Source organism: Vombatus ursinus, unplaced genomic scaffold (genome assembly GCF_900497805.2).
Source record: "Vombatus ursinus unplaced genomic scaffold, bare-nosed wombat genome assembly UNPS02014798.1, whole genome shotgun sequence".
Classification (NCBI taxonomy): Eukaryota; Metazoa; Chordata; class Mammalia; order Diprotodontia; family Vombatidae; genus Vombatus; species Vombatus ursinus.
The window spans coordinates 55,944,312-55,969,547 of NW_020954576.1; the positions used below are offsets into that span (position 1 = coordinate 55,944,312).

The following is a 25,236-nucleotide window of genomic DNA, read 5'->3' on the forward strand; positions in this document are numbered from 1 at the left end:
TTTTCTCCCCCTCCCTCCCCAAGATGGCATGCAATCTCATATAGGCTCTACATATACATTCCTTTTAAACATATTTTCACATTAGTGATGTTGTAAAGAAGAATTAGAACCAATAGAAGGAACCACAAAGAAAGAAGAAACAAAACAGAACAGAAGAAAAATAAAAGAGCAAATAGTGGAATTCTACATTCAAACTACATTCAATCTACATTCAAACTACATAGTTCTTTCTCTGAATGTGGATAGCATTTTCCCTCATGAGACTTTTGGAGTTGTCTTAGATCTTTGTAATGCTGAGAAGAACCAAATCTGTCAAAGTTAGTCATCGCACAACATGGCTGTTACTGTGTGCAACGTTCTCCTACTTCCGCTCACTTCACTCAGCATCAGTCCATACAAGTCTTTCCAGGTTTTTCTGAAGTCTGCTTGCTTATCATTTCTTATAGCACAATAGTATTCCATTACATTTATATACCACAACTCGTTTAGCCACTCCCCAATTGATGGGCATCCCTTCAATTTCCAATTCTTTGCCACCACACAAAGAGCTGCTATAAATATTTTTGTACATGTGGGTCCTTTTTCCTCCCTTTTGATAAAGAACTGTTCATCTTTTTGTACCATTTTAGAGTGATAGGTCCTATATTTCATTTATACTCGTATGAGTTTTTGTTTGGATGTTTTAAAAAAAAAGTCCTAATCTGTTTTTCCTTTCCAAAAGTGTACATTTTGACTAGTATTTTGAAGGTATGTAATTTGTTTTAAAAATCTTCCCATTGAACTGTCACTTAAAGATGCTGTTAAATTTCTTGATCTACACAACTATAGATTTCTCTTTGATAACTTTATGTTCATTGTGGCTTGTATAGAGAATACCAAGATAAGTAATACCATTTGTGAGTGTTTTCTTAGTCCATTGGTGAAAGTTGATTTAACTGTTTTGATTTATCAAACAAAACAATAGTTACTAACATATTAATAAATCCTGGAGAAAAATTTTCCTAAACATTTCAGTCTGGTCAAGGGTCAAGACAGATAATCACCTTAATTAGATTTAGATGTTCCTGATTTAAGTTTGGTTGTCACCTTATCCCATTTTCTGGGGATTTAAAATTTTCCATTTTCTGGGAATTTAGAATTTCTTCTTAAACTCAGAAAGTGGATAGGTTTTTGATAAGTGGATAAGAAATGTAGCAGAAGACATTATTTCAGATTTTTGTAGTTAAAGAAAAAGTAGCAAGGGTATCTTGTTAAGGTTAAGGTCTCCCCACTACTACCACCACCCAAAATTCTTTTTATGTATTATCTTTCTCCATTAGATTGTGAGCTTCTTGAGGGCAGGGACTGTCTTTTGCCTTTCTTTGTCTGGCACAGGGCCTGGCACATAGCAGGGACTTAATAACTGTTTGTTGACTGATTAGGTTTCTCATTCATATGAAACCAATAATATTAGACTAAAGTATTATCCTAATATTTAGTTGTTTGTACCCTAAAGAAGGAACAAACAACAAAATCTTGACCATAGAAACCTACTGTGGCTACAGGGAATATCAAAACACAAACTCAGAAGAGGATAAAATGTCAAAATGCCTACTTGCAAAACCTCAAAGAGAAATATGAATTGGTCTCATGCTCAAAAAGTCCTTCTGGAAGACCTCAAAAAGGATTTTTAAAATCAAATAAGAAAGGTAGAAGAAAAATTGGGAAAAAGAAATAAGAGAAAATTATGAAATAAGAGTCAAAAGCTTGGTAAAGGAAGCACAGGAAATGAAAGAAGATGCACAAAAATTCACTGAAGAAAACAGCTCCTTAAAAAGTAAAATTGGCCAATGAAAAAGGAGGTACAAAAGCTAATTGAAGAAAATAATTCCTTAAAAATTAGAATTGGGCAAATGGAAGCTAATGACTCTATGAGACATCAAGAATCAATTAAACAAAATCAAAAGAATGAAAAAATAGAAGAAAATGTAAAATACCTCATTGGAAAAACAACTGACCTGGAAAACAGATCCAAGAGAGATAACTTAAGAAGTACTAGACTACCTGAAAGCTATGATCAAAAAAAGAACCTGGACAGCATCTTTCAGGAAATTATCAAAAAAAACTGCCCTGCTATTGTAGAACAAGAAGGTAAAATGTAATTGAAAGAATCCACCAATCATCTCCTGAAAAAGATCCCAAAATGGAAACTCCCAGGTTTCATGTGAATGAGAAACCCAATTAGTCCAACAAGCAGTTATTAAATTCCTGCTATGTACAGGCCCTGTGTCAGCCAAAGAAAGGCAAAAGACAGTCCCTGCCCTCAAGAAGCTCACAATCTAACAGAAAAAGACAATACATAAAAAGAAGTTGGGGTGGTGGTAGTGATGGGGAGACTTTAACCTTAACAAGATACCCTTGCTACTTTAGCTACAAAAATCTGAAATAATGTATCCCATAATTCTCAGGTCAAGGAGAAAATACTGCAAGCAGTCAGAACAATTCAAGTATGGAAGAATCACAATCAGGATTACACAGGGTTTAGCCGCATCTACATTAAAAGATCAAAGGACTTGGAATATGAATTTGTTCCAGAAAACAAAGGAGCTTGGATTACAACCAAGAATCAATTACCCAGCAAAACTGAGCATAATTTGACAGGGGAAAAAATGGATATTCAGTGAAATAGGAGACTTTCAAACATTTCTGATGAAAAGACTCCAGAGCTGAACAGAAAATTTGATTTTCAAGTATAAGACTCGAGAATCGAAAAACATAAACAAAAAAGAAAAAAACCTAAGTTATTTAGTAAGGTTAAACTGTTTAAAACTTTAAATGAGAAGATGATACTTGTAACTCTTAAGAACTGTATCCCTATTAAGGCAGTTAGAAGGAGTATACATAGGCAGAGGATAAAGATATAAGTTGACTTTGATGGGGTGATATAAAAAAATTCAGGTGTTAGAAAGGATTTCCTTGGGAGAAGAGGAAAGGGAGAGGCAGAATGGGGTTAATTATATCACATGAAGAGGCATGAAAAACCTATTAACAATGGAGGAAGAGAAGGGAGGTGAGCATTGTTTGAATGTTACTTTCATCAGATTTGGCTCAAAGATGGAATAATGTATACACTCAGTTGGGTATAGAAATCTATCGTACTCTGTAGGGAAGTAGGACAGGAAAGGGACAAGAAAGGGGAGAGTCTGATGGAAGGGAGGGAAGATTGATGGAGGTGATGGTCAAAAGCAAAACATTGATGAGGAGGGACAGGGTGAAAGGAGAGAGAGAAAAAAGTATAAATTGGAAATACACAGTTAGTAATCATAATTGTGAATGTGAATGGGATGAACTCTCCCATAAAATGGAAGTAGATAGCAGAATGGATTAAAAACAAGAGACCTACAATATGTTGTTTATAAGAAACACTTTTGAAGCAGAGAGATACACACAAAGTAAGGTAAAAGACTGGAACGGGGGCAGCTAGGTGGCGCAGTGATAGAGCACTGGCCCTGAAATCAGGAGGACCTGAGTTCAAATCTGACCTCAGACCAAACACTTGACACTTACCAGCTGTGTGACCCTGGGCAAGTCACTTAACCCCAGTTGCCTAAAAAAGAAAAAAAAAAAAAGACTGGAGCTGAATATATTATGCTCCAACTGAAGTAAGAAAAGCGGGAGTAGCTATCATGATTTCAGAGAAAGAAAAAGCAAAAATAAATCTAATTAAAAGAGACAAGGAAGGAAAAATACATATAGCTAAAAGGTACCATAGACAATGAAATAATACAAATATTAAATGTATATGCACCAAATGAGATAGCTTCCAGATTTCTAAAGGAAAAATTAAATGAGTTACAGGAGGAAATAGTAAAACTGTACTAATGGAGAACCTCAACTTTTACTTTCAGAACTAGGTAAATCTAACCACAAAATAAACAAGAAAGAAGTTAAGGAGGTTAGAAAAGCTAGATATGATAGACTTCTGGAGAAAATTGAATGGCACCTACATAAAACCTGACCATGTATTAGGGCATAAAAACCTCCCAATCAAATGGAAAAAGGTAGAAATATTAAATGCTTCCTTTTCAGATCATGATGCAAGAAAAATTCCATTCCATAAAGGGCAGTGGAAAGGATTAAATAGATTAAATATTGATTAAATTATAGATATAGATTAAAAATTAATTGGAAACTAAATAATCTAACTCTAAAGAGTGAGTAGGTCAGAGAACAAATCATAGAAGCAAACAATACTTTCATTTAAGAGAATGACAATAATGATACAACATACCCAAATTTATGGGATGCAGCCAAAGCAACACTTAGGGGAAATTTTTTCTTTAAATGCTTACATCATTTATTTTATTTATTTATTTTATGGCTTACATCCATAAAATAGAAAAAAAGCAGATCAGTGAATTAGACATGCAACTAAAAAAGCTAGAAAATTAAAAAATTTTAAATCCCCAGTTAAACACCAAATTGGAAATTCTGAAAATCAAAGGAGAAATGAATAAAATTGAAAGTAAGAAAACCATTGATCTAATAAGTAAAACTAAGAATTGGTTCTATGAAAAAAAAAACCCAGTAAAATAGAGAAACCACTGGTTAATTTGATTAAAAAAGAAAGAAAGAAGAAAACCAAATTACCTGCATCAAAAATTGTCAGTATCAAAATGAAAATGTGAAGTCACCACCAATGAAGAGGAAATTAAAGCAGTCATTTGGAGCTATTTTGCCCAATTGTATGTCAATAAATCTGACAATCTAAGTTAATGGATGAATATTTACAAAAGTAAAAACTGGCCAAATTAACAATAGAGGAAATAGAATATTTAACCCCATTTTAGAAAAAGAAATTGAACAAGCCATCAATGAATTCTCTAAGTAAAAATCCCCAGGGCCAGATGGATTTACCAGTGAATTCTACCAAACATTTAAAGAACAATTCATTCCACTGCTATATAAACTGTTTGGGAAAATGGGCAAAGGAGTCAGTCCTACCAGCATTATCTGTAATGGGCATAAGCTAGAAATCTTCCCAGTAAGATCAGAGGTGAAACAAGGATGCCCATTATCAGCAGTGTTATTCAGTATTGTACTAGAAATGTTAGCTTTAGCAATAAGAGAAGAAAAATAAATGGAAGGAATTAGAATAGGCAAGGAGAAAACAAAACAATCACTCTTTGCAGACGATATGATGGAATACTTAGAGAGTCCTAGAGAATCAACTAAAAAACTACTTGAAATAATTAACAACTTTAGCAAATTTGTGAGATATGAAATAAATGCACATAAATCATTAGCATTTCTGTATACTACCAACAAAGCTTAGTAGCATGAGATAGAAAGGGAAATTCCATTTAAAATAACTGTAGACAATATAAAATACTTAGGAGTCTTCCTGCCAAGAGAAAACCAGAAACTATATGAACACAATTACAAAATACTTCTCCTGCAAATAAAGTCAAATCTAAATAATTGGAAAAATATCAATTGGGTAGGCCAAGCCAATATAATAAAAATGACAGTTCTACCTAAATTAATTTACTTATTCAGTGCCATACTAATCAAACTACCAAAAGAAATTATTTTATAGAGCTAGAAAGAAATCATAACAAAATTCACCTGGAAGAACAAAATGTCAAGAATATCAAGGGAATTAACAAAAAAGAAAAGGAAGATGACTTTAGCTGTACCAGATCTCAAACTATATTATAAAGTGACAGTCATCAAAACTATCTCATACTGGCTAAAAAATGAAGTGGTGGATCAATGGAATAGATTAGGTACACAAGACACAGTAGTAAATGACCATAATAATCTAGTGTTTGATAAACCCAAAGACCCTAGCTTCTGGGATAAGAATTCACTATTTGACAAAAACTACTGAGAAAACTGGAAAACAGTATGGCAGAAACTAGGTATAGACCAACAGCTTACACCACATACCAAGACAAGGTCAAAATGGATATATGATTTAGGCATAAAGGGTGATAGCATAAGCAATTTGGGAGAGCATGGAATAGTTTACCCATCAGAGCTGTGGAGAAGGGAAGATTTTATGATTAAACAAGAGGTAGATAGCGTTATGAGATATAAAATGAATAATTTTGATTATACTGCATTAAAAAATTTTTGCAGCAGGGGCAGCTAGGTGGCGCAGCGGATAGAGCACTGGCCCTGAAGTCAGGAGGACCTGAGTTCAAATCCGGCCTCAGATCAAACACTTGATACTTACTAGCTTGTGTGACCCTAGGCAAGTCACTTAACCCCAGTTGCCTAAAAAAAGAGAAAAAAAGTTTTTGCACAAATACAACCAATGCAATCAAGATTAGAAGGAAAGCAGAAAGCCTAGGGAAACAATTTTTACAGCTAGTATCTTTAATAAAGGCCTCATTTCTCAAATATATAGAGAACTGAGTCAGATTTATAACAATACAGGTCATTCCTCAATTGATAAATGGTCAAAGGATATGAATAGGCAGTTTTCAGATGAAGAAATAAAAGCTATCTCTAATCATGAAAAAGTGTTCTAAATCACTATTTATTAGATAAATGAAAATTAAAACAACTCTGAGATACTACCTCACACCTATCAGGTTGGCTAATATGACAGAAAAAGAAAATGATAAATGTTGGAAGAGAATGTAGGAAAATTGGGATACTAATGCACTATTGGCGAAGTTGTGAACTGATCCAACCATTCCAGAGAGCAAACTATGCCCAAAGGGCAATCAAACTGCATACCCTTTGATCCAACAATACCACTACTAGGTCTGTTTCCCAAAGAGATCATAAAAAAAAGGGAAGGACCCATTTGTACAAAAATATTTATAGCAGCTCTTTTTGTGGTGGCAAAGAATTAGAAATTGAAGGATTGTCCACCAGTTGAGGAATGTCTGAACAAGCTGTACTATTATACTGTAGGAGATGACAAGCAGGCAGATCTCAGAAAAACCTGGAAAGACTCACATGAACTGATGCAAAGTGAAGTGAGCAGAACCAGGACAATATTGTATGCAGTATCAGCAACGTTGTGCAGTGATCAACTATGATTGATTTAGCTCTTCTCAGCAATGCAGTGATCTAAGACAATTCCAAAAGACTTGATGGAAAATGCTATCCACATCTAGAGAAAGAACTTATGGAATCTGAATACAGATCAAAGCATACTATTTTTACGTTCTTTATTTTTTTGTGTTTTTTTTCCCTTTTGTTCTGTTTCTTCTTTCACAATATAACTAATATGGAAATACATTTTACATGATTGCACACATATAACTATATCAAATTGCTTACTGTCTTAGGGAAGGGGAGGGAAGGGAGAGAGGGAGAAAATTTGGAACTCAAAATTTTATGAAAAAGAATTTTTTTGAATTGTCTTTACATGTAATTGGAAAAAATAAAATACTATTAGAAAAAAGAAAGGTAGGATCAGGTTTGGGTCAAAGAGGAAGCTGGTAAAATGCTTTGCTAAGTAAATCATGTGCCAATTTGAACTGTTTGAGCCAATAATTATGGATCTTATCCTGGCTTGCTGCTTTCTAGTTTTGCAAAGAAGCTAGTTGTTTATCATTTCTCTTGATGTAAATATCTGTCATTCATTATATTTTGGTACACAAACTTTACATTTATTCCAGGTTATACTATTATCATCTTATTCATTCTCCTCATATTTTTCAACGAGATTTAGATAGAAATGGTCCTGGCACAAATTGCTATCCTATTATTATATATTTAGCATTTTATAGTTTTTCATGAGTGGATAAAACAACTGCTTTTTCTAAGTGAATAAAAGTCTTAACATTAAAGAATTGCTGCTGGGTGAAGGGATTGAGGCATTGTACCCACTCCCTTCCTCAGTAAGGAACTTAATTGTTCTAGACTCATGCATGTTGCTCAGACTCGGTTTATTCCTAAGGGAACCTGACCATGTAGGAAAGAAGTCAGCCTGTTTTTCTCACCTCCTTTGTCTTGTTATGTTCCTCTACCCTGGCAACCTGGGGGAAACTTACTTAAGAATTAGGTGTTTGTGCATATCTAGCTCTCCCCAAGAGGGAGGAATTAAATTTTTAAAGATACTTGTTATAGAGTGTAAATCACTTATCGGATAGATGTTTCATTATTTCTTATATACAAAAGAAATATTAAACACAAGCTCACTCTTGACAGAAATAAATAGGAACAAGTGGCAATACTAACTACTGTTATACTGTACTTACAGGTTAATACTTGAAACTATTTAACATGAAGCAGTTTGCTGGACTGCTGGCATTTTGCATTGCACCTCAGCCCTGCATTATGTTCTTTAAATTTCTGTGTTCTGGTAAAATGAGCCAGTCTTGGGCTCATCCTCTTATTGGTGGCCATCTTCTCCAAGGGTGCTAGAGTAGTTGCTGGAGATTCCTCTCCTTGCTGCCAATCATCTCCAATTAAAAGCACCCAGGTCTACTGGACTACTCTAATTTGTAAGGTCATCTCCAAGCCTGGACACATGTACTTCAAGATCTATGTTCAATCAGCTGCTCAGGTGGGAAATACAAAGTAGAAAAGACAGCTAGAGACCTAAGCAAAGTTTGTCTAGTTGAGTCCTACTATTCCAGTTAACACATGGGAGAATTTTGTCTTCAGCACTTTTTGTTCTCCCCCTTCTCTTTTCTTCGTTCCTTAATCTAGTCCTATAATCATTTCTTCACTCATGTCCCCAACCTGTTTTGATCACCACTGCAAGATTGATTTTGCAACACTACTTTGAACATGCCACCCCGCTTTATTCAATGAGTCTTCATTAATTCCCCTTAGCCTACCAAATAAATTTCACACTTGGCCCTCCCACAGCTTTATCTCTTCCTATTCTCTTTACTCTTTTCTGTAATTGAGCTGAGCTACTCAGCTTTCTTTGTACATAATTCTCCTACCTTCCTTTCTTTGTTCATGCTATTCACTCTATTTGGAGTATCTTCTCCTTACATCTTACTTGTTGAAATCTTAATCATCCATCAGGTCCCAGATTACATGCCTTTCTCCAAGTGACCTTCCTTCCCCTCTACGTTTCTGCTCTATCCCACTCCTGTCTAGAATTTGTCCCCCCCACTCTAATCTGTGTAGCCACTGAAAGTAAGGAAAGTTTATGAGAAACAGTCATGTTATCCTAAGCAGTTTGTGACAGCTGAATGACTACTTCTGAGGTTAGAAAGCTGAAGAAATGTAGAGAGTTGAGTTTTCCAGATTCTTGGGAATAGAACTGCTTTTTGAGGGAGGGAAGAAAGGTGAAGCAATTGGGGTCAAGTGACTTACTCAGAATCACACAGCTAGTGTTATGTGTCTTAGCCTGAATTTGAACTCAGGTCCTCCTGACTCCAGGGCCAGTGCTCTATCCACTGCACCACCTAGCTGCCCCCTTGCTTGTCCTTTTTAAAAGTTTGTCCTACTTGGGGGTGCTGCAGATCTTCCTACTCTAAGAAGATTCATTCTGTTGTCATTCCAAGAGCTTTCTTTGCTTGGCTTTCAAAGAAGGTTCATGACCATTTTTCCTTCCAGGTATATGTTCTGAAGCTGAGCAAGCTGAAACTCTTGCCCTTTCATGCCGATGTGGAGATTGGCCAAGTCATAGAGATTCCTATTGCCATGTACCACATAAACAAGGAGACTGGGAGTGCCATGGCATTTACAGACTGCTCTCTCTTATCTCTGGATGTAAGCATGGATAAGCAAGGGGTCTTTACTCTTCTCAAAGAAGGTAAGGAAACAAGATTTCCTATTTGTGACCTTCCTATAAGCAGGAGGTCAAAAAGAAGAAATTATATTTCTCAATTTTTTTTTATAGGTAGGGAAACAGAGATTAAGTGACTTGTCCTGGGTTTTATGTTGAGCCACTGAACCCAGAACCCAGCCTTCCCAGTTCCCGGGCTAATCCTTTTTCCTTTAAGCTACATGGATACAACTTGTTAACTGGTTAACTATTTTGTTTGTTATCCTTTTCTACACTGACCAGCATCCTAAGTATGACACAACAGGTAGTGATGAGCCTGAAGATCAGTATCTAAGATGAATTATTTTTAATGTCTATTAAATTTTCATTTTCTCTATTTTTCCAGTCCCTGGACCTATATATTCATGCTTATTTACTTCATTCAGATGATGCCTTTTGATCCACAGGTACCCAAAAATCAGGACCAGTCTTCTGTTCTAGTACCCACATAGCAGCCAAGTCCTTGGGCCACACGTTAGTGACAGTGAGTGTGATTGTGCATGATGAATACTTTGATAGCAGTGCCACATTTGCTGCGTATGAACCACTTAAGGTGAGATGTTCCACTAAGGAAGGGGCCAGCAATTCTTCCCATGGGACTCAAAAAGTGTCATTACTTTGATTTGTGGATTCTCTACTTTGAGATCGGCCATTTCTTTGTCTTATGAGTTTCTCACGTTTAGATTCTACTTGGAGTCACAATTATATCATCAAACATAAGTCAAGGAGTTACCTAGGAGTACCTTTGAGATATACCAGCAGTAATTACCATATATTCTCAGGAAGTTCTTCCTACACGAGGGTGGGAAGTTGATTTTCTTCTGCCTCGTGTTCACAGACCTTCTGGGAAATGAGAATAGGATCTTTTTTGTTGGTCACCATTACTATTCCATTTTGATAAAACACTGTTGAGAAATGAGAGTGCAGAGTCCACCTTGCTTGCTCTATATTTTATTCTAGTCAGAAGCTAAAATTGATATGTTTGTAAGTCATTTGCTTACTAGGCAGTGCCAAATCCTGACTCCATGGGAGTTAGAGAAAGGAAGCAATTACAAGGAAGAAGTTAACAGTGATGTGATGATGAAAGTAATGTTAAATTATTAATTTTTAAAGTGGTTTACCTTGTTATTAAAATATGAATGCTAAATAGGCTTCATTACTCCTCTTGCTGCTAGTCCAAGGCGTTCGTCAAACAGGTTCTATGTATGTATATGTGATAGCCACATACTCCTTTGATGCATGAGCAGTGCATGTTAAACTCTTTGCCTAATGTGAATTTACTTAGATATTCAGACCTAGGCCTGTTCTCACTGTTGTAACATTTCTAGGTTTCTTGTATAGTTTTCTGTGTGCCCTTCTATATGTGTCTGATTGTAGATGATAATCTTTTTGGGGAAAGGGGTCATGTCTGTTTCATTTGCATGTATAATGTCAGCACCTTATTATGCAAACTGAAATAAGAATGCTGTTAGATGGTTATGATGATCCATATAGAGCACAGAAACCCAAGTTTTCCTTGTGATTATTTCAACCTTCTTTGTTTTGGAACCTGCCCATTATGTGTTTACACAGTAAATTGATATGGTTTATGCTCTTAGAAGGAAGAAAATACACTGAATGGTACATATTTTACCCATTTTTCCTTTTCTTGCCCCTGCTCCTTTCATTTATGGGCCTTCTTAGTGCAATAGGCAGCATACATTCTCAATTCATGCTTCCAAGAAGGCAGGTTTTTTGTTGTTTGTTTTGCAGAGACAGCGTGGCATAGTAGGAAAAACACTGGATTATGAGTCAGAAGATCTGAATTCTTTCCCAGCTCTGCCCTAGCTACTTGGGCAAATCATTTAACCTTTCTTAGTTTCCTTAACTATTAAAAAAATGAAGATAATAACATCTCCCCTGCCTGTTATACAGATTTGGTATGAAATTTAAATGAGGAAATAATATGTGAAAAACATGTTGCTCCAGTTTGAATCACTGCATAAATACAAGATATTAATATTACTATGTTTTTAGTGGGGGAAGTGGTTCTTTGAAAAGAGATAGTATGCCAAGCAACATGTAGTAGGTTTTTGTTGAGCATTTACTTTGTTCAAAGAGCACTGTACCATATAGAGTTACAAAGGAAATATAAAATATAGTTCCTACTCTTGAGCTCACAAATCAAGTGCGGGAGATAAGATTATGTGCATTTGATGTATTTATATAACATGAAATAATTAAGTGCCAAAATGAATGGTAGAGATAATAAGTGTTTAAAATGGTTGTGGGTTAAGTTAAAGAGGTTGCCTTCATCAAGAAGATAGAACTTGAGGTAGACCTTGAATGATGCGTAAGACTTGGATAGACTAGAAAAATGAAAACATGAATTCTAGGTGAGGGGCCCAATATATGCATAAGTATCTTTTAGGAAAATGTTTTGAGTCTAGTATCATTTCCTATCTCATTCAGATGCTTCATTTTTAACCATATGTAAAAAAAATGCTGAATTTTTTTCTGAATCTTCTGAAAAGTTATTTACACTTCTTCTTGTCCCATTCTTCTGGCCCAAACAGAAAAGGCCCACTGGTTGATACTATAAAAACATGTAAGTGAGTAAGAGACTTATGCTGAAAATCAGCATAGATTGAAGAAAAACCATTGATTAAGATGGGGGAGGGCAGGTAGATTGGCTCTCTTCTTGACAGTTGTCCCAAGATGGGAAGGGCAAAAGTTATTTCTCACTCCTCTTGGCCTGGGGACCAGGACTGGCACCAACTTTCCCAGTCAGCCATGGTTAACTCGTTTCCATGTCTTCAGGCTGTGAATCCTGTGGAGGTGGCACTGGTGACATGGAAGTCTGTGAAGGAGATGGTGTTTGAAGGGGGACCTGGGCCATGGATTTTGGAGCCTTCACGATTTTTTTTGGAGCTGAGTGTGGAGAATGAATTGAAGATCAGTGTATCACAAGTCCGGCTACCAGCAAAGAGAAAACAGAACCAATATATCTACCGGATACTGTGCCAGGAATTAGGAGAACAAGTAGGAAAATGGTCTTTTCTTTATATAACTTAGAGAAAAAGTCACATAATACATTATGCTCTCAGTTATCTTTTCCAAATTTTCATAAAGGAGAGAACCTTTCTTCTCCAGCCAATGAGTGTAAGGAGAATTATTGTTTTACTGATGGAGGACTTTTAAAATTGACTGTCCTTTAATGCACCTGAAGGTTTCAGCTTGCCAATCTGAGGATTCTGATAGTTCTCCAAATAGAAATCAAGGCCTTTTTGTAGTGAGCAGATTCATCTTTCATGATGATTTTCATTGTCATGGGATTTTAGAATTAGAAGAAACTTGGAGATGATCTAATCCAGAGGTATCAGACACATAGCCTTCAGGCCACACGTGCCCATAAGAATTCTGAGTGTGGCTGAACCAGAGAAAAATGTAATTGGGAAATATTTAATAAAATAAAACTACAATAAAACATTGACAATGTTAACATGTGGTTTTCTAAGTCAACATGTAGCCCATAGGGATTTTGTGTACAGTTTTGTGGCCCTGTTTTTATTTGGGTTTGATACCACTGGTCTTCTAGATGGCACATTATACCTTCTACTTCTATAAGTCTTTTCTTTTAATTAAAGAAACAGTTATGTATTTACTGTGTGCAAAGGACTGTACTAGGTACTGCTTCCTTTTTAGTACAAGTACTTAAAAACAAAAGAAAAATAAGGAAAATATTATTTAACAGTAATCCAGAATTTAGATCACTTCTGAATTACATAGATAATATTCCTTTTCCAGAAGCTTTAACTTTTTATATGAAAACTCTCTTAATAAAGGTGCCTTTGCTTTAATTAAGACACTCATCTTTTGGCAGTTCCCTTTTGCTTTTATACCCCCTCAAGATTCTCTGCAGACTTTTCATTAAGAACGGGCAGTTCTGAAAAACAGCCCTTAGTTTACATTTTAGAAATCCCATCAAAGGGTTTAGGTTAACTGTGATAATTAGGCTGTCCTTTATGTACATAAAAATGATATTACTATCCATAATCAATGAAAACATATGTTTTGAATTATTTTTCTAGTAGTAGTGATGGATTTTCATTGATCCACCCACCCTCTCCTACCTTATGTTTAGTGGCAAATATTTGCCACAGAGCTGTCTGCCCACAGTTAAGGATTTAGTCTGTGACTGTGAAACAGAACATAGTTAACTACTGTACTAGGGATCACACCCAAGACTTTCGCTTCATTAATATCATGCTCTAACCAGCTGAGCTAATACACTTGAGTCTATAATATATCTAATTAATTTGACTCTATATTCAATGATGTAGGGGTTAATTATCCAATGTGAAACCCTTAGCTTCTCCTTTGCTCTCCTCACCTTCTGCAGTTCATTAGCACCTTCACCAGGGGAAGATGAAATACAAATTAATTTTATTCTTTGCAAGTAGCCATGATAAAAGTTTTAGTAGAAAGTGGATTAAAACATTTGGCAAAAATACATATATTTTATATATAAAATATTTTATATGTCACATATAATATGTTTAAAATTCTCTATCAATTAATAATGTCCCTACCTCCTATCAGTGCAAACAGTTGAGAGCTATAACACTTCCAAGGGATTTATCTGTATATAATGTCTAAATGGTGATTACTTCCTCTGATTAAGTTATTTATACTGTATTCTATCTGGTGCATATCTGGCATGAAATGCTTCCCCATTACTAATCGTCTTTTTGTATTGATTTCAAAGGTGCTCACATTCCACATTGGAAATCATCCAGGTGTCCTGAACCCCAGCCCTGCTGTGGAGAGGGTACAAGTACGTTTCATTTGTGCCCACCCTGCCAGCATGTCCATAACTCCAGTATACAAAGTGCCCACAGGTGCCCAGCCATGCCCACTGCCACAGCACAACAAACAACTGGTGAGTCCAAACTATGTTTAAGACTAACTTGGTACTGCTGTCCGTTGGTATATATGGATCAACAGGCCCAGGATGTAGTTTCATTTTATTTGAACTTTGAAAATTATGCCACAATTGAAATTAAGGCAAATTGAAGCACAAAGTTGTGAACATGTTCTTATTGGTAAGGCCAGCAGTTACCAATAAAAAGAGTCTTAGCTCCTCAGCAAGCCAAAGACCCTGAATGAGGGTAAATAGATCATTTTTATAGATGAAAGGAAGACCAACCAAAAACTAGAAGGCAGCATCATAGGTGGAAAAAACAGTATGATTGGTTACAGAGTCAGAAAAACATCATAGATGTGGGGGCCAATATGTTTGTCTGGAAATTTAGAATGCGGGGCTAGCAACAGCCCCTCCTTCCATCTTGTCACTGTGGAAAACTCATTGGTGATACTCACCTGCATGGCTAGTTAGTATCACAACAATAACAGACCAGACTTTCTTGAAGAACAACTGGTGTTGGGGCAGCTATGTGGTGCAGTGGATAGAGCTCTGGCCTTGGAGACAGGGGGACCTGAGTTCAAACCTGGCTTCAGACACTTGACACTTACTAGCTGTGCGATCCTGGGCAAGTCACTTAACCCTAATTGCCTCACCAAAAAAAAAAAAAGTGTTGCAGAAATAACAGACCAGACTCCTGACAGCCACCTACAACCTTCAAGGATAGCCGATTTACTTAACACAAGAATAGAACAGTGATTAGCAGGAAAACTGAGCTTTCTATACTTATTAACTCAGAAATAAAAGTTAAACTAATGAACTTGTGAACTTAACTCAGAGACCTAAGACCTAACTCAAAGGCAGTATACAGAATGTCAGCAGTGATACAGAATCAGTTACAAAAATGGAGACAATATTAATTTGATTTTCTCAACTAGGAGTTTATATACTGTTCATTATATTATCTAAGAATTCCAGAATTTGCTATACCAAGTGACATATCTGTGTCCACTCTATCCTTGCACTGTTATCCAACTTTTTATTATGCAAGTGAGGCTGGAATCTGATGCCATCTCCCCTCAATTTAGTTGATAGAATGTAGTCATACCTGATAAGGTTTTAATATGTGACAGTGATCAGAGGTGTGATTGAGTCATTCAGGGAACACATTAAAATTGTCTGAACAAATTAGCAGAACCTCTGAGGTATCTAAATGCCTTTACTGTAGAAAAACTTCAACATATGGAGAGTGGAAAAGATTACAAGACAGAAGCTGCTTGTGGAGTGAGAGCCAACCCCTTCAAGGAGGAAGAAGAGGTTTCTTTTTTCTTCCTACCTCCTATCAGTCACAGCATGTAGAAGCAAAGCCGAAGAGTTCTGTAGTTCAAGAGAAAATTTAAATGACAGGGCGTTACTATGTGCCAGGCATTATGCTAACCATTGAAGATATAAAAAGTGAGCAGTCCCTGTTCTCAAGAAGCTTATATTATAATGGAGAAGAAAGCACATATAATGTGATGGAAGGAAGAGAGTTTTGGTCTGAGAAATCATATAAGACGAGTTGGTCCAAAGGGCATTCATTTGATACCCTCTTTGTAGAAGCAGTAGTAGTGTTTAATTTGATTACTCTGCATAGAACGGGAGATGGAAAGAGCATAGGAGTAGGCTATACATGCACAGTAGCAGGACTGACAGCAAAATTGCCTGGATGGGATATGAAGTATGGTGTCTGGTCTGGGGTTGACTGGGTATAGTGGGCTAGGTAAGTTTGTATTCACTCAATGATTCACTCACCAATCAAAATGGCTCAGCCTCAAGGGTAGGAGTTCCAAAGCCAATCAAATTACCTTCCCTAGAGACTGGAAAATTATGAAGGTCTCATGCAGAGGGTATTGGTCCAGAAGGGGAGTAGGAAAGCAGGGAGTAGGGCAGGTGGTGGCAGGGGAACCTATCATTCATGCAGAACCAAAATGAAAAATTTTTGTTATATAATCTAAGTGTATTTTGGAAGGCAGAATTATGATACATGAATGTAATGGAATAGTCCTGTGCTATAAGAAATAATGAATCTGATTAATTCCAGGAAGCATGGGAAGACCTATTCAGCTTATATAGAGTGAAGTAATCAGAGCCAGGAAAATAATATACACAATGACTGCAACTATATATAAATGGAAAGAAAAGAAATTAAACTAAACACTGTGTCATTAATTGTAATAACAAGGCTTGGCTCTGGAGAATACACCTTCTTCTCCTCTTTGTAGATGTGGAGGACTTGGAGTGTGGAATATTACACATATGCTTTCAAACACAATTAATGTTTTGGTTGATGTTGCTGAACTGCATTTTTCTTTTTGATGCTTTGTGTCAAGGTATGGCCCATTAGGGAGAGAGAAAAGGAGGAATATGTTACGAAATGAGAGTAATGCAAAAGTAAAAGCTATCAATAAATACAAGATGTTTTTAAAGTATTGTGACACAGTGGTCTGTCCCCTCTCTCTCAGATACCTGAATGTCTATAGAGACTATTAATATAATGATTTACTCGAACAAAGTGACCAGAGTATAAAATAATTTATAAAAAATTTGGTTCCTACCATAATACCGGGGACTGTTATGTTTGAACTCAGATTCCTGTGTCAAGCCTGAGGGACACTATCCTCGAACTGGCAGTATTTGACCAGCACCGAAGGAAATTTGATAACTTCAGCTCCCTAATGTTGGAATGGAAATCCTCCAATGAAACACTTGCCCACTTTGAGGATTACAAATTAATGCTGATGGTAGCCAAGGATGATGGAAGTGGACAAACCAGACTGCATGGTAATTTTTATTAACACTATATGATTATAATAGTGTTTTCTATGTATTATCTCATTTAATTCTCACAACCCCTTGAAGTAGGTAAGTGTAAATATTATTGTAATTTTACATTTACCTTTCTGAAGCTCAGAGAGCTTAGATGACTTTGCAGGTAAGTGGCAGAACTCACATTCAACTTTTCCCACTCCAAATGCAATTCTCTTTCCTATGGGAATTTACGAGATGTTCCAACACGTAGGCCATGTTTTTGTACTTGTAGAAAGACATTTCATTTGAAGTCTGATAATTAAAACCTTATCTCTTTTGTTGTCTTTGAATTTAAAAGTCATACCTCCTTCTACAAAAGATACAAGTTATTTCATTTCTAGCATTGTATTTCTTGTGAAAATGAAATTGAATCAATAATTATAAAAATGTTTATTGAATTGAATTTACAAGTATTGATTGAATGCCTATTCTAGGCCTAATGGGGAATATAAAAAAAGATATTAGATAACATTCTTGCTCACACAGAGCTTTTGATCTAACAGCAGAGATAAGACATATATTTAAGGAATAATTTAAAAACAGGACAATACAAGTTGCCTGGTATTCAGAGTCCCCATAATGTGGCACCACCCTTATTTTCCAGCCTCATTCTATCTACTGTATTCTGTAGTCAAACTGATCAATACTCTACTCCTTGCTCTACCCCTTTACCTCTTCTTATACTGCTTTCTATCCCACCCCCCTTCACACTTACTGACTTTCTAAAGCACAACTTAAATGGCACTTCTTCCCTGAAGCTTTCCCTAAGCCTGCCTAGTTGGTAATGACCTCCCCACTTTGTACTCCATATAACACTTTTTTTTGGCTATTTAATTATTATATTGTATATTATAGATAATCTACAAGAGGATAAACTCCATGAGGAATTTCTCTAAACTTTGTAATTTCTTAGTAATTAGCACAGTGTAGGCACTTAATAAATGTTGTTATTAAATATTTTGAATTATGTGGGATAAATAATTAAAATGGAACAGTCTAATAAAGTTAATGATATGATATAGAGAATAAGTACAAAAGAAGTTAGAGAATTAGTGGAGGCTATAATCATCTGGAAAAAGATTCGTAGAGGAAGTGTGCTTTTAGTTAAGCTCTGAAGGCTAGGTAGGCTATGGATAGAGATGAAGTGGGGAATAGAGGTTCTAAAGGAATCTGTACATGCCTCACTGAGAATAGTGTAGTGGAAAACCAGAAAGGAAATTGGTCTAACTTGAATAGAAGGGGTGTTATTGTGGAGTAAAAGAAGAGGTTGCTTAGAGTGCTAAGGTGGGTCCAAATTTTGTAGGATGATGAATGCTAGTTTAAAGAGTTTGGGTGGAGTTGTGCTAGATGATCATTCCATGACATCTGTGAGAGATCCAGTGGGGAATAGGTAATCATAGTTTTTGTGTAGGGAAGTGAAATGATGAAAAGTAATGTTTTAGGAAGTTTGTTTTGGCAGCCTTAGGCATCATGAATTGAAGAAGGAGGATATCTAAAGGAAATAGCCATTTGTTTTTCTTTCCAACAAATTCTTGTATGGAAACGATGTCATTTATTTAATCTTTGAAAAAAATCAGCAGAATTAAGTCTTCCTCCTAATCTTTCTCTATTATTCAGTTTGTTTTTTATGAAATTATTTGTTGTGTTTCCAGGGCATAAGATCCTGAAGGTTCACCAGCTCAAAGGGACTGTACTCATTGGAGTTGATATTGTGGGCTATTCAGTGAAACATAGCCCAAAAGTAAGTAAGAATAAGAGAAAAAATTTTTAACACTTCTAAATGGAGTTTGATTGGTTAGTTAGCAAACTCCCTTACTATCAGAATCAGAAAATATAGATTAAATAAGTTTGATGATTGAGACTTTTTACTTTAAGGGTTGTTTCTCAACCAAAGTAAAATATCCAAGAACTATATCCCTGTATTTTTAGCACCTATAAGGGTTAACTTCTCTGACTTGGCAGTGGAGGAGGTGAGGAGAGGAAGTTAAAAGGAGACATTTATTTTTAACTTTCTGTGGTTCTTATTACATCTTCAGGAATTCTCCAACTTGCTCAGGTCTGCCGCTGTGGAATTGCTCCTGGTGGAGGATGTGACTGTGGTACCTGAGGATGCCAGAATATATAATCACCCTGATGTGAAGGTAAGAGCTGCCCAATGGTAACTAACTTGAATCATGTTGGAGAGGAAAGTAGTACAAATTTATTCTTAAATCTGAAATCTTAATAGTTATTAACATAGCTTCTAAAGTAGTAACACCAAAACATCAATAAGACATTTGATATGTAGAAAATAATTAATTTAATTTTTAAAAAATTTATTATGTTAATCATCTTCTCTCTGAAATAACATGACCCTAATTAGTTTATCTACATCCTCTTTAGAATGACATATAGATTTTTTACCCTATTAACACTGTATAAACTGATTTTTTTCCTGTAGGAAATATTTAGTCTTGTAGAGGGATCTGGTTATTTTTTGGTCAACAGCAGTGAACAAGACATTGTCACTATCACCTACATGGAATCTGAGAGTTCTGTTCAGGTGAGTCTGAGAGATGCTCCAGGCTTTCTTAAGCTTGTCCTCCAGAAAACATTTTGGGCAAGTTTCATGGTGTTTTGTCTGCTTCTTCCAAAATGTTATTTGTAGCTAATTGGAATTCTTAAGCTTTTTAAAATTTTTCTCTTATTATGAATTTGACAAACATCAACCGATGTGAACATTTCTATGTACAAAGAACAGAAAAAGAAGATTGTATATTAAACCATGAATTTCTACTGTGTTCAACATACTCATTGATAATCACTATCCTTATATAACTTCCCCATGCCCATGCAAATATGTATATACATATACATACACACACACACATATATATATATATATATATATATACACACACATATATATAATAAAGCCTTCCTTTATAACAAGTAAGTAAAGTCAAGCAGAACAAATTCATAATTGTTCATGTCTGGAAATATATATCTGAAAGTATGTGTGTATCTACAGTCCATTATCCCCTCTCTTCCAAGAGATAGGAAACGTGCTTCATCATCAGTCCTCTGGAGTCATTGATTTGGTTCAGAGTTCTTAGGTGTTTCAAAGTTGTTTCCCTTTATAGTATTATTGTATTCTGGTTCTGCTCCCTTCACTCTGCATCATTTCATACATATCTTCTTAGGTTCATCTGAATTTGTCCCTTTCATCATTTTTCATGGAACAATAATATTCATTTTGTTCATATATTATAATTTGTTCAGCCATTCCCCAATTTATGAACATTCACTTTGTTTCCAGTTAATTACTACAATAAAAGGAGCTACTATAAATATTTTTGTACATATAGATTTTTTTCCTTCTGTCTTTGATCTTTGAAGATTTGTGCCTTGTAGTAATATTGAAGGTCAAAGGGTTTATACAGTTTAGTGACTTTCTGGGCATAATTCTAAATTGCTATCCACAGTAGTTGGACCAATTCACAGCTCCAGCAATAGCGCACTAGCATACCTGTTTTCCCACAGCCCCTCTAAAAATTGTCATTTTCCTTTGCCATTGCTACCAGGTTGATGGGTATATTGTGGAAACTCAGAATTTTAATTTCCATTTCTCTTATTAGTGATTTGGAGTATTTTTTTTATAAGACTGTTGAAAGTTTGAATTTCTTCTTTTGAGAATTGCCTATTCCTATCCTTTGGCCTTGTAATTCTTACATATCACAAGTAATTGGACAGAGATGTAAATCTGTTTAACTCAACAAACAGTTATTAAGTGCCTGTTATATCCACTGGCAATAGAGATTCAAAAACAAAAATAGTCATACTCTCAAGGAGTTTACCTTCTATTGGGGTGATACAATATATACATAGATAAATAAAGGTAGTTTGAGGACAGAGGGCGTGGTCATTGGGGAAAAGGAGGAAGTTAAGGAAAGGCTTCGTGTAGGAAGTGGCACCTAAGCTTAACTTGGAAGGAAGTTAAGGATTCTAAAAGGTGGTGGTGAAAGGGAATGGCATGCCAGTCTTGGGGAACAGACATAGAAAAGCCTGTGTGTTTAAAAGATGGAATGCCAAATTCAAGGAACATTTAGTATGCTAATTTGGTTGGGATGTAGATTGCATAAAGGGAAGTAATATGAAATACATCTAGAAAGGCAACTGGAGCCGTATTGTAGGTATCTACAAAAGCCAGATTGAGGAAGTTGTATTTTATCCTGGAGGCAAGAGGGAGTTGCTGAATATTTTTGGGTGGAAGTATGCCTTAGTTCTCTCTCTAACTTAGGAAGATTATATTAACAGTTGTGTGAAGGATGAACTGGATATAGGGTGACCAATTTAGGAGGCTGTGGCCATAGTTAAGCTGAGAATTGATGAGAGCCTGAGGGTGGTGGCCATATGAGTGGAGGTAAGGAAAGAATCATTATAGAACTAGGAGTGAAAAGATTTGGCAACTGATTGCATTTGGGGATGGGGCAGAGAGGGTTGAAAGGAGAGGGAAGAGTGTCAAACCCAAGATTATGAACTGGATGATTGGGATGATACATATGAATTCAGAAGAAATAGGAGAGTTTGTAGGAAGGGAGAGTTTAACAGAAAAATTCTGAGTTTGAAATGGCAATAGTACATCCAGGAGAAGTTGTAAGAGGTGATGAGGTACTGAAGTTGGAGGAGAGTTTAAGTTTGGTTATATAGATTCTGGAGTCATCTGCTTAAGGATACTTAAGGATAACCTGTAGAAACAGATGAAGTCACCAAAAAAGAGAAGACATTCCTGAATAGAGGCTTGAGAACACTTGTAGTAGTGTTGGGAAGGAAGGAGAAAGGAGAAGAATGGTGAACAAGCAAAGGAGATTGAAAAGGAGTAATTAGACAGGGAAGAGAACTGTAGATGACAGAAGCCAAGGGAGAAGAATGAATTCAAGAGGAAGGGGGTTGTTGATGGCGTCAAAAGCTACAGAGAGGTCGGGGAGATAAGAACTAAGGAAAGGCCATTGGTTAAGAAATTATTGTTACTTTTTGTTGTTGTTGAGTCGTTTTAGTCGTGACCAACTCTTCATGGCCCCATTTGGGGGTTTTCTTAGCAAAGATACTGTAATGGTTTGCTGTTGCCTTCTCCAGCTCATTTTATAGATGAAACTGAGGCAAACAGGATTAAGTGATTTGCCCAGGGTCACATAGTTAGTGAGTGTCTGAGGCCAGATTTTAACTCAGGAAAATGAGTCTTCCTGATTCCAAGCCCAGTACTCTATCCATTGTGCCACCTAGCTGCCGTTATTGTTACTTACAAAAATATAAAATACCAAATTAACAAAAGGAGAATATTTAAATAACCCAATACAAAAAAATTGAACAAGATATAAATGAACACCTAAAGGAAAAAAAAAACAAACTCGTGGACCAGATTGATTTATAAATGAATTCTATCAAACATTTCAAAGAACAATTCTAATATTAAGGAAACTATTTGCAATAATAAGAAAAGAAGGTGCCCTTTCAATCTCTTTCTATGATACAGATATGGTTTTGATAGCTAAACTGGGGAGAGACGAAACAGAAAGTTATAGATCAATATCCCTGATAAACATTGACACAAAAATTTTAAATAGCATATCAGCAAAGAGCCTACAACAATATAGTCCATTATATGCTATGATAAGGTTGTGTTTACAGTATAAATTTGGGGTTCAACATAAAGAAGACTATAAATATAATGAAATATGTTAATATAAATAACAAAAACAGTTATGTCAATTTATGCTTAAAAGGCTTTTGACAAAATCCAATATCTGTTTCTGTTTAAAACACTACAGATCACTGGAGTAAAAGAACCTTTCCTTAATGTAGCAAATGATTTAAATGATCTAAAATAAGCAGTTTTTAAAGGAAGAAATGCCAGCTTTCAATAACCATATGAAAAAATTGCTCCACTTCACTAATAATTAGGTAAATGCAAATTAAAGCAACTCTGTTCTGACTCATCCATCAGATTGGCAAAGATGTCAAGAGGAAAATGATCAATGTTTGAAGGATTTTGGCACACTAATACATTGTTGGTAGAATTGTGAATTGGTCCAGCCATTTGGAAAAGCAATTTGGAACCATGCTCCAAAAATTACTAAATTGTGCATACCCTTTGACCCAACTATCCCACTACTAGGCTTATACTCCAAAGAAATCAAAGAAGGAAAGGACCCATATATACAAAAATTCTTGTAAGCTATTCTTATAGCCAAAAACTGGAAACTAAGGGTTTCCAACCTACCTGTTGGGGAATGGATAAACAAAATGTGATATGTGACAGTAATGAATGTTATTGTTTTATAAATATGACAAAATGGACAGTATCAGAGGAAACTGGGAAGACCTCTCTGACCTGATACAGAGTGATATAAACAGAACCAGTAGAACAATTTACACAATAACAACATTATAAGGAAAAAAAAAACTTTGATAGACTTTAGAATTCTGATTAATGTAATTATCTACCTAGTCCAGAGTACTAAAAATGAATCATACTCCTCCCCATTGTTCCAGAGAAGACATGAATTTTTGACATGGCCATTGTAGCGATTTGTTTTTCTGGATTGTGTGTTTGTTCTAAGGGTTTTTTTTTTTAATTTAAATTTCATTTAAAATTCAATTTTTGATTGAATTGTCAGTTAGTACTTATTAAGTGCCAACTGTGTGCCAGGCACTGTGCTGAGCCCTGGGGTACAAAGAAAGGCAAAAGACAGTCCCTGCCTTCAAGGAGCTCAGAGTCTAATGGAGAAAATATGAAACTAACTAACAAGATAAATACAGGATAAATTTTAGATAATCAAGAGAAGGAAAGCGTCTGGGAGCCAAGATGGTGGAGTAAAAAAAGTAAGTCACTCTCACCCACCCTTATTGACCTCTGAAAGCCTAGAAAATATCACCCCAGGAAAAACCCTGGAACAGCTGAGCCAACAGAAAGACAGCATACAGCAGTCTGGTAGCCCAAGAAGCTTGGGGGATTAATGGGAAAGGCGTCTCTCGCTTTGGGGGAGGGGGAGCAGTATGGGATGGGAGGTGTCCCAGAAAACCAGTGGCAAGCCCTACCTCAGCAAACCAGGGGGAGATCCTGAGCTCCAGAGTGGTAGAGCAGACAAGCGCCAACAACAGGATCCCCTGAGTGCCTCAGTACAGGCAGGGGAGCCAGTAGACACTAGCTCAGAAAACCACCATGTGTGGCAGGCATCCTCTGGCAGCCAAATCTCCTGGTGCCTTAGTACAACTTTGGGAAGCACAACTCTAGGAAGCAGAGCTCCAGGCTGACAGCAGCCAAACGTACAAGTGCAAGGCCCAGGTGAGCAGGAGGCATTACCCAGGGGCTACAGTCCTCACCCCCACCCCAAGAGCTTCAGTGTTGCTGACCCCAGCCCAGCACCAGGTAAGCCATCAGAACCCTAAAGCCTCCAACTGCCAGCAACTGAGGCCCCAGCACACAAATCCAGTGACCAGGTCCTGGTTCCCAGCACAAGAAGCTTAAGTCAGTGCCCTCTGCGCTCCAGCAGGAGAGCTGAACTTTTTTTAGAAAGTCAAGAAATAGGCAAACAGCATGAGCGAAAAGCAGAAATGGACAGTGACCATAGATTCTTATTGTGGAGACAGGGAAGATGAAGGCACAAATTCAGAAGAGGATAACATTGTCAATATACCCACATCCAAAAACTCAAAGGGGAATATGAATTGGTCTTAAGCCCAAAAAGCCTTCTTGGAAGAGCTCAAGAAG

At 36.3% G+C, this 25,236-nt stretch overlaps 1 protein-coding gene across 1 annotated transcript in view; it reads left to right on the forward strand.

The window, feature by feature from the left end:
• Nucleotides 1-25,236, forward strand: part of LOC114049445 (nuclear pore membrane glycoprotein 210-like) — a 126,725-nt gene that overhangs the window by 48,780 nt on the left and 52,709 nt on the right. The window contains exons 12-19 of the mRNA XM_027870703.1: nucleotides 9,523-9,721; nucleotides 10,141-10,286; nucleotides 12,533-12,754; nucleotides 14,481-14,654; nucleotides 17,267-17,459; nucleotides 19,139-19,227; nucleotides 19,523-19,627; nucleotides 19,927-20,028. Coding sequence (XP_027726504.1) covers nucleotides 9,523-9,721; nucleotides 10,141-10,286; nucleotides 12,533-12,754; nucleotides 14,481-14,654; nucleotides 17,267-17,459; nucleotides 19,139-19,227; nucleotides 19,523-19,627; nucleotides 19,927-20,028 — 1,230 coding nt within the window. The remainder of the gene's footprint in view (nucleotides 1-9,522; nucleotides 9,722-10,140; nucleotides 10,287-12,532; nucleotides 12,755-14,480; nucleotides 14,655-17,266; nucleotides 17,460-19,138; nucleotides 19,228-19,522; nucleotides 19,628-19,926; nucleotides 20,029-25,236) is intronic.